Source organism: Zonotrichia leucophrys, chromosome 7, assembly GCF_028769735.1.
Source record: "Zonotrichia leucophrys gambelii isolate GWCS_2022_RI chromosome 7, RI_Zleu_2.0, whole genome shotgun sequence".
NCBI classification, from domain to species: Eukaryota; Metazoa; Chordata; class Aves; order Passeriformes; family Passerellidae; genus Zonotrichia; species Zonotrichia leucophrys.
In genome coordinates, this window is record NC_088177.1 from 38,188,022 (window position 1) to 38,201,662 (window position 13,641).

Here is a 13,641-nt window from a genome sequence, read left to right on the forward strand (position 1 = left end):
ATATGGGGAAGGACTATTTGAAGCTCTGCAATTTTAGGATCTGGACCAATTCATGTTTCTAGAGCTGTTCTGCCTTTCTGAAGTGGTTGCTTGGCATTAACTGCAGGGTAAGGGTGGGGTTGGTGCAAATGCTGGAGTGAAGCTGGGGGCCCTAATTCAAATGTGAGGTAAAGAAAATAATTTTATTTATTTCTGTGGTAGCAACTATTGCGCTCCAGGGAATTGCTAAATGTCTGGTCTGATGGCTGTGGGATTATGTGGCATGGAAGCTGTCACCTCAGGCCATCTCCATATCCAGGAGCAGTAATGCTGCTCACTTGGTAGTTTTGGTAGGAATAGGTGGAGTTCTGAGGTGAGCACGGACTGGCTGTCAGTGGCTTTTTATGGGAAAAGCAGATCAGAATGTCCTGGGGGATGAGCCTAAAGGAGGAAGAAATGAGCCATGAGGTTTTTATTCAGAGAAGGGCTCAAGACCTTCCTGCCAAACCAAGCAGGTTTGTCATGGAAGGGTGTTAATAACACCTGTGGCAGAGAAGACACTTTTAGGTCCTGTTCTCCTTTGCCAGATGGAGACTCTTGGCAGTGAAAAGTGTTAAAAAATCCTACATCTTTGAAAATGCCTCTCTAGGAATAGAGCAAGGAAATTCCTTCTATGCTGAGCCACGGTTGTGTTGGGAGAAAATCAGTTCATTCACACTGTCCTGGTGAGGGGAAAACAGTGGCTATGGAAAGAGGGACAGCTGACTTGCTCCTTAATCCCAGGAATGAAGGCTTCAGTGGTGCAATCTAGACCCATCCTTGCTGAACCAAGTTGCTGTTCCTAGAGCTTCTCAAAGAGGCATGAGAACAGCAAAAGGCCTGCCATTGTTAGATGAGCTTTGAGAGCAGACCTTGCATTGGGGCAGTGTTGGTTTATTTATCCCGACCAGAAAGCTGGACAGATGTTGTTAGCATTGTTTGTGCATGACAATAAATGCTGGAGCTCTGTGAGCTGATCTTATCATTGCCAGTCCTGGAGGTCAGAGTGACCCAAGGCTTGTGCTGCAAGAGGGATGTGTGGAGTGGGACAGGACAAACTCCAGCCCTGAGTGCCCCGAGTGTGGGGTGCCCTGGGTGGTGACAGGGCTGTGGGACTCCCCCCTGCAGTCAGCAAAAACACCAACAACCAAACCTTGCTATTGAATTTGCACCATTAATGTTTTAGAGGGCGTATTATACACTTCAGCTGACCTGGCTTTCTGCAGGATGCAGCTGGCCTTGCTTTTCCTAATGCTTCTGCAGCCCACCCAGCTCTTTCCCCTTCCCTTTTTTTCCTGCTTCATTTACATCCCACTGCACCACCCGTATCAGTCAATTGCGGCAATTAAGCCAGGTGCAGGAGATAAACAGAACAAACCGGCCGAGGGGAGGAGACGGGGCCGAGCAAGGCCAGCAGGGCTGGAGCCAGGGCACGGAAGGATGTGAGGCACGCGGGTTTTCCAGCGCGGGAGGAAACGGCGTGGTGTCCTGCGTACTTTGTGTGATTTCTCACGGATAGGGCACAGCTTGTCAGCCTCGGAGGAAGCCCAGCCCTGTGGGGTGTCCCCACAGCCATCCCGCTGATTGATGAGCCCTGGGGATGCTGGGGCTGGAGCCTTTCCCGTGCAGGTTGCTCTGTGCACGCAGAAGTGACCGATTTACAATAATCTGCCTTCTCTGAGTGAGGAATGTCAAGTGGTTCCTCCTGCTGAGCCAGCTCATATCCAGTTTCTTTTTACATTGGGAATGGCTGCTGGAGGGAGGAGAGGAGAGGACGTTTCCATGAGGCACTGCAGATAGGACATAATTGCTTCCATAAAGCATTAGTTTATCAGATAAGCACAGGGATGATTGCAGGCACGGTTGCTGGGGGTCAGATGTTAAGACTATGGATATTATGGGATGATTGTGGCTTTTGCAACATGAGGGCAAAAGAAAGGATGGGCCCACTGGAAAATGAAGGGCTGAAGGAGAAGGTGGATGTGAAAGTGGTAAATTTGTAGCTGATAACCCTAATTACCTGCTGTGTTCGGGGTCACTGCCACCTTTGGGACCCCCAACTTGACCCCCAAGTTTCTTAGGCATGGGATGGGTAGAGGCCAAGCAGAAATCTGATTTGAGTGTTATACTGCTTCACCCTGCTTAAAAACTAGAGGACACATCCCCAAAATGGGATTAAAATGGTTATCCCAGGTCCAAATGAGAGCCCTTCTGGCCTAGTCTGAAGGGTGAGCTGTGCCTGGTGTTTAGAGCTCCTTTTGGGGCACTTGGCAGAGCTGCTGTGAAGCAGAGGAGCCTTTCAGCTTTAGAGACAAACGTGCTCAGGGGTAGTCAGGAGGAATAACTTCAAGGTCATGCCTTAAAAGCAAAGGAGAGCACTGCCTCTCCTTGCCTGTGAATCAGACACCGTGTGATCCCCAAGTCCCTGTTGGAATTTTTGCCTATTTGCTCAGTGCCCCTTTGCATTAAATTGTGAACTGCCTCAAAATTGCTTCCACACGCTGCAGGGGGAGGACAATGTAGCATTGAATGCACTGGGCTTTTATTTACTGTGACTGGTCCACCTTGTAGGCTCTGTTCTGTCCTGAGCTGTGTCTGTGCCCAAGGATATTCCACCAGATTTAGGTTGGATTAGAGCCTCTAGCTCACCTATTAGTGCAGGTAATGAGCCTAACTTTCTTATTCAAGGCTTAAGAAAATAAAATCCTGGGAAAGAAAGCTGTCTCCTGATCTCTCTGTGCATACGGCACTGTAAGTAATGCTACAAATTGTCATAGCAACTCCCAAATAGGGGTGTTATGGGGGAAATAAGCAATGCTGTAATGGGATGAGGAAGAAGCACATCAAGTGACTGAACTCCAGAGTCCCCAGAGTGATTTCTGGCAGCTCACAGCTTGGAGGGAAGGTCAGAGCTTTAACTCCTCACTGATGTCCTTTCTCTTCCCTCCCACAGAGTAGAAACAGAGACTAAAACATGGGTTTAAGAATTTCTTTTGCCCATAGCCTGATTGCCAGTTCAAATCTCACTTTTATTGCTCAAAATAAAACCTGCTCTCCTTATGTAGAGTGAAGCTTAACAACACAGGCTTTTTCTCCTGCTGAAGTTACAAAGAGATGTTTAAAATCCTGCCAAATTGTGCATGCCTTGTTTTAGTATTGTAGGGCCCTCCAAGTCTGCATGTTTGCTTGCCCCATCTCTCCCAACACTTGGAAAAGCCTGTTGGTTTGCAGTCCAGCTGAGGTGAGCCTGCTCACTGGTGCTGGGCTGGTTTTAAGGCTGAAGCATGCCCCTCTTGGAAGGGTTTGTGCTGAGCATGCAAGCTGTCCCTCAGGCCGCTCCTGAGCCAGGGCAGCAATCTGCCATCAGTGGGGTCACCTTTGTGTGCCTTTTCTTCTTCCCCCCAGAGCGTCTCTGGGTTTCACTCCCTGCCAAAGGGAACACTGCCCCTGTAATTCCAGGACATGGCACAGCTTGTCTCTGGATTTGTGCATGGGCTGCCGCCTGGCTTCTTTGCTGCCTGGTTTTTCTGGGCTGCCCTCAGCAATATCTCCTGCTTTCCCATGCTAAAGCTGAAACAGTGAAGTGTGCCTGGGTCTCCCTGGTTTATCCTGATGGATGGAAGGAGGTGGAAGGGAAAACATTTGACTCTGACTCCAGCTTTCCTCACCTCGTTTGGGAACTCCTGTGTGATTAAAGGAACTCTAAATTGTGTGTGTTAAACCGCTGCTGAAGGAACCTCTGCTGCCACTGCAAAGCCACCTTGTATTTCTTTCTCAGCAATGGGGCTGGAGAAAGTGCCCCAGGGCTTGTGACAGCTCCAGGGATGTGGAGCAGGGCTCGGGGAGCCTGGCACAGGACACACAGGCAGCAGGGACAGAGATGCAGGGCTGGTGACAAGGAAGTGCACGCAGGGGCCACAGCTCGGGGTCCCCTGGCCACACTGGGAGCCTGACAGGTCAGGCATTGTGCTGAGCCCTGGGCAAACACGGGGGAGGGAAACCCTGCCCTGCAGCCTCGGGAAAATAAAGAAACAAGAGACAAAGGTTGGGAGGGGAAAGTGAGGCCCTGAGAGGAAAAAGGGTTTTTTATGCTGCTGCTGCTGCTTTTTTTTCTTCTCTCTTTCTAAAAATCACCAGGCTTAGGGTGATGCTGGCTGATCCAGGTCAGCAGTTAGCTGTTCCCTCACAGGTGTTGTGGGGTGATTACATTACAGGAGTAACCCCCCTTTTCTCTTTTGCCCTATTATAGGCAAACATTTTTTGTGCAGGCAGAATCAGAGATCAGTGTGGCCTTACAACAAAACGTGTCTGAGCTCAAGAAGTGCTTAGACAATGCTCTCAGGCACAGGGTGGGGTTCCTGGGGTGTCCTGTGGAATCCAACTGCAGGCCCAGCAGTTGGATCAATGGCTCTGGTGGGTCCCTTCCAACTCAGCACTGATCCTGTGAACCAAATTGCCTGAAATGTTGTCGGAATTAATTGCTGATTTCAAAGCCTTTAGCCTGCAGTCTGGAGCAGTTCAGGCTCATGAGCCTGTTTAAGCCTGCCTTGCTTCTAAAATAAGATTAGTCTCACAATTATGCCAAACTTCTCAGCTGGTGGTGAATGTGACTCTGCCAGATGACTTTTTAAGCAGGCTTGCTCCAGCCACGATGTTTTACAGAGTTGGAAGCATTTGGGGGAAAATAAAGGCTAAACCTCAGTAGGCTTTGGTTGTGACAAGAGAAGAAAACACACAGCCTGCTGGCATTGTTAACGTGAACAGCTCTGTGCTTCTGTCATCTCCAATTTCAGTCCTGGCTACTATGACAGAAAGTGAAGGGGGAATAAAAGATTTGTGTGGCAGAAATGTAATGGGAAACCACAGGGAAGGCGAGGAAGCAGCTCCATGGAGCAGCAGCAGCAGCAGCAACACACCTCAGCAGGTCTCAGGCACCTGCTCCAGCCTAACTCACAAGGCTGGCAGGAAAAAGAACTGTTTTCTTTCATGGGTTTTTTTAAAAAAACAACGTTTTCCTAAATGGCAAAGCAATTAAGGTGTGGGAAAAGCTATTTTGAGCTGTCCAATGCTCCAGAGGCTGCCCTCCTGTCCCTCAGCTCCTGCCTGGACTGTGCCCTGGGCTGATCCCACAGTGTGGGCAGCAGGAAAGGGGGAATTCTGCCCCTCTGCCCTGCTCAGTGAGACCCCCCCTGCAGAGCTGGCCCAGCACAGGAAGGACCTGGAGCTGCTGCACACAGTCCAGAGGAGGCACCAGGATGAGCAGAGGGATGGGCCAGCTCCATGGGGAAAGGCTGGGAGAGCTGGGAATGCTGGAGAAGAGAAGCTTTGGCGTGACCTTACTGTGGCCTGCCAGTACCTGAAGGGAACCTGCAAGAAAGATGGACAGAGACTATTGACAAGGGGGAATGCCTTCCCACTGCCAAAGGGCAGGGATAGATGGGATATTGGGAAGAAATTTGTCCCTATGAGGGTGGGCAGGCCCTGGCACAGGTGCCCAGGGAAGCTGTGGCTGCCCCTGAATCCCTGAAGTGTCCAAGGCCAGGCTGGATGGAGCTTGGAGCAGCCTTGGGTAGTGGAAGGTGTCCCTGCCCATGGCAGGAGGTGAGCTTTAAGGTCCCTTCCCACCCCAAACTATTCTGTGTTATTACATGAACAGCAGCCTCTTCTCCTTTGCAAGCAGAATTTTTCCTTCCAAGCAGTATTTGCCTGTAACACACTTCACTGCTTCTGACAACAAAGTTTATTTCAGCTTTAACCATCCTGTGTCATCTTCCTTTTACCCCTCTCTTCCTTAGGCCAGGAAGGAGAAATTACCCATCCAGCTGCCTAAAATTCCATGCATAAAGGGCTGGGTGCTGCCCTATCCCTGCCAGGAGCAGGATCTACTCAGTTTCCTGGAAAACTGGAGCCTTTTCTTTCCCTGTTTTCCAGCACAAATGCTGCTGGGATATTTCCACTGACAATGCTTTTTCCCAGAGGAGACACTGAAGGAGTAATACACAAGATCTTTCCCTACCTGCTCATTAAGGATGAAGGGAGGCACAGGAGGGAGTTGTAGCTTTGAGTCTTAGCTGTGATCAATTTGATCCTGTCTCTGATTTCCTGCTTTAACATAAGCAAGATGATGTGCTAATGCTCACCAGGGGTGGAAAGAGGGGCAAAGACGAATCTGTGACTGCCTGGGAGATGTATGAGAGAGAACATGCAAGGAATGCCCAGGAGGAAGCTAATAATTGTGGCGTTTGGTTGGAATTTGAAGAATATGGCCCGAGGCCAGACGCTGAATGAGGGGATAAAAAGAAATATTCAACAACGGGCCAATGGCTGCATGAGGCTGGGGCCCCGTGGGAAGGGAATAGGATGTGATCACAGCATCAGAAACTGCATCGTAATGCAGCCACAGAACGTGAGGGGGGACAGCAGGGGGGATCAGAAGTTGCACTGACATTTTTTCACATTTGGGTGTTGCAACCTTAATTTTCTTCAGCTGAGCCTCGGGGATGTGATGTAAAACAGAGAGCTCTGCTTTGGCTGTTTCTGTTGGAAGCAGGGAGGGAGATGCTCAGGATCTTGTCTTAGATCAATATTTAACCAGTGAATTAATATAAATTCTATTTGTGACACGAGATTAAATTTTAAAGCGCTTTGATTGTTTAAAGCTCCTTGGTGGCAGTGGCAAATGTCTTGTAGCTGATTAAAACCTGGCAGGAGTGGTAGCAGTGCCAAGGCTTGGCTTTGAACGTGTCTGGGCTAGGGCTGTCAGGGGCAAGGTAAGAAATCACTGGTCAGGATCCCAGGGGTCAAGGAGAGGGTAAACACATCCATAAAAGAGGAGGAAACAGCAGGAAAACATAAATGCAGCAGCATCTCTGTGAATCTCCAGTGTCTGGAACAGAAGGTACATCTGCATGCAAATGCTGGGGCTGAGTGCTTTGGGAAGTGAGACACCCCAGCACTTTTTAATCACCCTGCACTTGATGGCTCTGTTCCCTCCCGAGGCTGAGACTGCCCCTGGAAAATCCCAGGCATGTCGGGGCATGCTGACTGCCCCCTTGGCTGCCTGCTGCACTTAGTGACCCTAAGAGAGCACTGCTGACTCTGAGCTCCCTCCCTGCCCTGACACAGCTTCCTGAGGCAGGGGAGTTAAACCTGCTGCTTTAGCCCACACCTCTGAGAATCACAGCACCTGGAGGGTGGTGAACGTGCCTCAGAACCAGGAAAGCTGTGTAGCATTTCTATTTCTGAAGAACCAAAGTTCTTTCTCATAACCCCCTTGCATTATTGTCTCTTTGTCTCGCTGCCTTCAGGTAAGGCAGGCTGTTGGAAGTCATTTTTGTCACATAGCATTTAAAGCACCTTGAGTTGCCTTGAGTTGCACCAGGGAAGGTTTGTAGAATAACAGAATCATGGAATGGTTTGGGTTGGAAGGGAGCTCAAAGATCATCCCATCCCACCCCCTGCCATGGGCAGGGACACCTCCCACTGTCCAGGCTGCTCCAAGCCCCATCCAGCCTGGCCTTGGGCACTGCCAGGGATGCAGGGGCAGCCACAGCTGCTCTGGGCACCCTGTGCCAGGGCCTGCCCACCCTGCCAGGGGAGAATTTCTCCTCAGTATCCCATCTTTACCTGCCCTCCTGCTTAAGGCCATTCCTCCTTGTCCTATTATTTTATACCTGGTGTGTGAAAAGTCCCTCTCCAGCCTTCTTGTCAGCCCAGTTTAGCTACTGGGAAGATACAGGACAGGCTGGATATCAGCAAAAATGTCTTCATGGAAAGAAGAAGGTGGTGGAGTCCCCATCCCTGGATGGATTTAGAAGCCATTTGGATGTGACTCCTGGGGACTTGGGTTAGTGGTGGCCTTGGCAGTGCTGGGTTAAGGCTTGGACTGGATGATCTCAGAGGGCTTTTCCAACCTGAACAACTCTGATTTATGGTGCACAGCCAGCATAACCTCACTGCAACCAACCACATTAACAGTAGCCTTTGAGATCCAGCTCTAGCTCATGTTTAGGAAGGGCTGGATTAGCCCAGCTGTAAATCCTGTGCTGTGCACAGCTACAGTGCCATTACAGCAACCTGAGCCAAGGGGGTTCAACACCAAACTGGAGTCCCTGAGCAGCACCTTGCTCAGAAACAGGAGTGGATGTGTGCTCTTGTCATGGGGCATGGGCATATGATCCTGTTATATGGATTTGCTGTTCAGTGCTGGCAATGCCATAGGAAATGCTAAAAGCCCTGTCTCTCTGAAAATTAAACCAAGGCAAATCAGTTGAAGCACAAGTATTTTTCCAGCTATGCTCAGTTTGACTCCTTTGGTGTTAATCTGGCTCAAATAACAGCAGCCATGATCCAGAGACTGGGTAGGAATGACAGATTCTGAGATAACTCTGAAGAAGAGGTCAAACACTGCTTTTGTGGGGGTTTTTTTTCTTTCTTCCTTTATCTCTTTTTTCTTTTTTTTTTTTTTTTTCCCTTTTAAAGAGCACAATTCAGACAACTCTCCACTACCCTGTGAACTTCACTTAACTGATTCCATGAGAGTGTTAGGCAGGATTTATACAAGCCCTGCACTGGATCCACTAGGGATCTAACCAAGCTTTCCTCCAACTGCAGGCTGAGATGGGTCTGTCCTTGGACACAGCTCCCAGACCTTCTCTGCCCTGCCCTTGGGGATGTTGTTCTTCATTCCTCTCACCTTCCTCTCCTGAACCAAGGAGCTGCCTGGCTGGAAAGCAGTGGAGTTTTCACTGGTGTCTGGCTCTGCCAATGTGTGGAGGCAAGAGTGGAGAAAAGAAGGCTGGAGAAAACTATCTCAGGGGAAACCTTATTGCTCTCAGCAGCTGCCTGAAAGAGAGTTGTGGTCAGCTGGGGCTCAGCCTCTTTTCCCAGGCAACAAGCACTAGGATAAGAGGAAATCTCCTCAAGTTAAGCCAAGAAGGTTCAGATTGGTTATAAGGAAAACGTTTTTCACTGAAAAGAGTAGTTAAGCATTGGAACAGGCTGCCCAGGGGGAACAGTGGAGTCACCATCCCTGGAAGCAGATGTGGCATTTAATGATATGTTTTGTTTGATGGTTGGATTTGGTGATTTCGCAATCTTGTCCATCCTTAATAGCTCTATGAATCCCAAGGTGCTGGTGACAAGGAGAGCTGCTCTGGTTCTGAATTTGGAAGGATGGTTTAGAATCTGAGGGCATTTTCCCTGGCAAAAAGCTGTGAGCTTGGAAATGGGATATTGGGCAAAAGAAGCAGTGGGCTTTGAGGTTGGTACCACTGATGCCAGAGGAGAGAGACCATGGGAAAGATGCCAGGAAAGGCTTTGCTCACAACCTGCAGTTTGGATATGGTCAGGTCTGGGTGTAAAGGAGAGGAGCAGAAGGAGGTAGCAAAACCACCTCGAGGTGTTTTCTGTTTTGCTTTTACTAATGCACAATTATTCAGTGAACTTGAATAAGCCATACCCAGCTTGGAACTGGGAAAAAGAGCCTCCACAAACTGGGCTGTGCTGCTGGAGCTGGGAGCAGCAAACAGCACAACAGTGAGGGATAACATTACGGAAGATGCTCACAGTTTAGCTCTCAGCCCTGCAGCACAATAATAATAATAATAATACTTGCTGGGCTTGGAGTGATGTTTCTGGGGCAATGAGCACAGCTCTTTGCAGGCACTTGGATCCAATGCTGTCATTGTCTATTTTTTGCAGACAAACTCATAAAGCTTTGCACTGTGCTAAAATTACTGGGAGGCAACAAGACACGATGTGGACTGTAAGAGAGAGGAACCTTTTGCACAAAGGGCCTGAGTGAATAATTTTAAGATTTGCCCGGTTTTCCTAAGCAGACGCGGTCGCTTTGTGGGGTGCACCCGCCTCCCCTCGGGCTGTGTTTCACCCCTCTGAGGCGATTTTCACGGACAGTAAAGAGAGAGGAACCTTTTGCATTAAGGTCTGAGTGAATAACTCAGGCTAATGTTAACAACTCAGAATAATGTTAACATTTAAGAGGTTTTCCTGTGAGGAAGCGGTGGCTTTGTGGGTGCACTCGCCTCCCCCTGGGCTGTGTCTCCTCACCCCTCTGAGGCGATTTTTGCAAACAGTGAGCTGTAAGAGACAGGAACTTTTTGAGCAAAGGGTCTGAGGGAACAACTTTAGCATTTGCCTGGCTTTCCTGTGAGGACGCAGTGACTTTGTGGGTGCACCCGCCCGCCTCACCCCGGACCGTGTTTCACCCCTCTGAGGCGATTTTCACGAACAGTAAAGAGAGAGACGCCTTTTGCACTAAGGTCTGAGTGAATAATGTTAATATTTAAGTGGTTTTCCTGCGAGGATGCGGTGGCTTTGTGGGGTGCACTCGCCTCCCCTCGGGCTGTGTCTCCTCACCCCTCTCTGAGGCGATTTTCACTAACAGTGGGCTGTAAGACAGAGGAACCTTTTGCACAAAGGGTCCAAGTGAATAATTTTAACATTTGCCTGGTTTTCCTGAGAGGATGCGGTGGCTTTGTGGGAGCACCCACTTGCCTCCCCCTGGGCTGTGTCCAACCCCTCTGAGGAGATTCTCACGAACAGTAAAGAGAGAGGAACTTTTTGCACAAAGGGTCTGAGTGAATAACGTTAACATTTGCCCGGTTTTCCTGTGAGGACGCGGTCGCTTTGTGGATGCACGCACCCGCCTCCCCCCGGGCCTTGTCCCAGCCCTCTGAGGGGATCCTCGCCCTCAGCCCCGCTGCAGCCCCGGGCTACTCACTTCTGGGACATGCTGAGCACCGAGAGCCGCACCGGCACCGAGGCGGAGCCCGGGTCGAGGGGAACCGAGCCCGAATCCCGCTGGGCCGACACCGGCACGTCCCTGGAGCCCCGGGGTACCGAGCCTGAGTTCGCTGGGCCGGCACCGACACCGGCACGGGCCCGGCCGAGCCGCCCGCGGCCGCGGCGTTGCCTTGGACACAGCCCGGGGGGGCCGAGCCGTGCCCGCGGCTTCTCCTCCGAGCCAACGGAGCTCCAGGCTTTCCGCCTTCTTTTTTAAACCTTTTTTTTTTTTTTTGGCCGCAGAATCACGGGGTGGTTTGGGTCGGAAAGGAGCTCAAAGCCCATCCAATGTCTCTGTCATGGGCAGGGACACCTTCCACAGTCCCAGGCTGCTCCCAGCCCTGCCCAGCCTGCCTTGGGCACTGCCAGGGATCCCGGGGCAGCCACAGCTGCTCTGGGCACCCTGTGCCAGGGTCTGAGCACCCTTAAGGTCAAGAATTTCTTCTCTGAATCTGATCTAAATCTCTCATTTTTTACTTTAAAACCATCCCTCGTTGCTATCAGTATCACACCGCCTGCTCCCTTAGTTTTGGTTTTTTCCCCGAGTTGCATTGCCAGCCCCCCATTACTTTCACCTCCCCATTAGTTTCCTTCACTCCCCTTTCTTTGCCTCACTTTATTTTCCTTTTTTCTCCCTTTCTTTTATCTTCCTTCCCCCTTTCACTCTTTCCTTTCTTTTCCTTCCCTCCCTCCATGTATTTTTCCTTTTCCCCCCTTTCCTACGTTTCCTTTTCTCCCTTTTCCTATATGTTCCTACCCCTTTCCTCTACTTTCTCCCACTTTTCTTCCCCTTTCCTGTATTTTTTCTCTTTCCTCCTTATTTTTTTTTAATTTCCCCCCTCCCTGTTATTTCCTTCTCCACCCAAGGGCTTGTCCCTGTTGCATTCACATTTTCCCTCTTTCTTCTTCTTATTTCTTTCCCTATTGAGGCAACTTTCTAGTGGTCTTCCACTCCCTTAACACTTAAAAAAACAGTTTAGAGGACAGGATTACAGCACAGATTTTGGGGGGGAAATGCATTCATCCACAGAGCCAATGAGAAAGTAAAAAAGCAAGAAGTTTGGGACAATAAGTAAAGTTTTGCCAGTGATCATATTTTTTTAACACAAATTTCTGTATGCCTGCATTCCTTTTCTTTCTTTGCCCCCCCCCCCTTTTTTTTTCTCCCATTGAAGCCCCAGTCCACATAATTAGGTGAGACTCTTGGCTATCAAGTTTTTGAAATAAAGTTTCTAGCCCTCCCTGGTTTTGGAGGAAAAGCTTGAAAACATGAATCTTGAAGACCATAATAAAAGCATCTAAGGATATTATTCTTCAAGCCATATGATGACTATGCCCACCACATCATTTCTTTAAGTGTGTGGGATCAGTGGGGGGTTTTTAGGAGGACTTGTTGCATTTTCTTCGTGCTGAGGTTGGAAAATGCTGTAAAATCAGCTTGTAATTTTCAATGTTAATATCAAAGTGGTTCTTCACGCTGAAATTAACATGGGAAATTTGTCTGCTTCCTTCCAGTGCCTGATCCTCATCCACGTGCAGGTCAGGAGGGTCTCAAAAGCAGTAAGTAACTTGTATTTTATTCCTTTTTAAATAAAATATTCCAGTCTTTGCAGCCCAAATAGGAACTTTGCATTTTTATTTCCATTGATGCTGGCATCTGTTCACCACTTCTGATGCCAAACTGTGCTTTTTTCAGCCAAAAGTTTTACCTGCAGAGTCCCAGCAGTGCTGTCTCCATCAGCGTGTGTGGCTTTAAGGACTGATCGACCTATTGCATGTGTTTGCAATAAAGAAGTAGGAAGATTTCTGAAGCAGTTGAAATGAGAGCACCAAGATGGCTTGATATGATGTGGATGTTAATTATTAATGTGAATTTATTGCCCTCTGTTAGCACCTCGGTGTCACAGTGCACAAGATTGTCATTGTATTAATGATGAAATAATATTTATTGCTCACTTTCCCCACCTGCCTTCTCCACTCTCCCCCCCCCCCTAAAAAAATTTGGAGGAAAGCAAATGTCTTCCTTTTAAAAATGGGAAATTAAGCTACAAAGAAGTGATGCACATGAGAGCGTGCAGGGAGGCTGAGGGGATTTTCATTTTCATCAGTTCATAGAGAACTTGGGAAAAAAAAATGAGTTGTGTTGCTGGGAAAAGTCATGAAGAAAAATTAATTATGAAATGAGGAGAGTTGGTTTTTATTTTTTCTTCCATGGGAAAGGAGCCTGCTTTTGAGCTGAAATGGGAGCTGTGGATGACTAAGAGTAAGTAATTGGTTTAGAAATTAGACATTTGGTTAAGAAAATAGACATTTATAAAAGGAGAAAGCAGGGAGTGGGAGATGTTCTGGTTTCCAACAGGGTTCCAATTGACTCCTTGAGCTTTTCAGTAATTTGTAGTGAAAGGACACAGGTCTGCCTGGGCTGTGGTGTCCCCACAGCTCAGCCTGGAGCAAAGGAGGCTCAGGGGGCCCTTGTGGCTCTGCCTGACAGGAGGGGACAGCCAGGGGGTCAGGCTGTGCTCCTGGGAACAGGGACAGGCCTCAGGCTGGGCCAGGGCAGGCTCAGGGTGGGCAGCAGCAGGAATTTCTCCATGGAAAGGGTGCTCAGGCCTTGGAAGGGGCTGCCCAGGCAGCAGTGGGGTCCCCATCCTTGGAGGTGTCCAAGGATTTCCTGGACATGGCACTCAGTGCTTGGGGTTAGGTGACGAGGTGGGGATTGGTCACAGGTTGGACTTGATGATCTTGGAGGTGTTTTCCAACCAAAATGATTCTGTGCTCACTGCAGCTGAGGTCCAGCAGACCACTCATGGTCAGTGATCA

At 49.1% G+C, this 13,641-nt stretch overlaps 1 protein-coding gene and 1 long non-coding RNA gene across 5 annotated transcripts in view; one reads left to right on the forward strand and one right to left on the reverse strand.

Moving 5' to 3' along the window:
* Nucleotides 1-10,893, reverse strand: part of IQCA1 (IQ motif containing with AAA domain 1) — a 122,200-nt gene extending 111,307 nt beyond the window's left edge. For all 4 annotated transcript variants that reach the window (XM_064718104.1, XM_064718105.1, XM_064718103.1 and 1 more), the window contains exon 1: nt 10,760-10,893. In XM_064718104.1, coding sequence (XP_064574174.1) covers nt 10,760-10,770 — 11 coding nt within the window. In that variant the 5' untranslated portion in view covers nt 10,771-10,893. The remainder of the gene's footprint in view (nt 1-10,759) is intronic.
* Nucleotides 17-12,653, forward strand: LOC135450185 (uncharacterized). Its single transcript, XR_010440971.1, has 3 exons — nt 17-107; nt 12,337-12,381; nt 12,518-12,653. It is a non-coding gene; the product is annotated as an uncharacterized LOC135450185 (long non-coding RNA).
* The last annotated feature ends 988 nt before the right edge of the window (nt 12,654-13,641 follow it).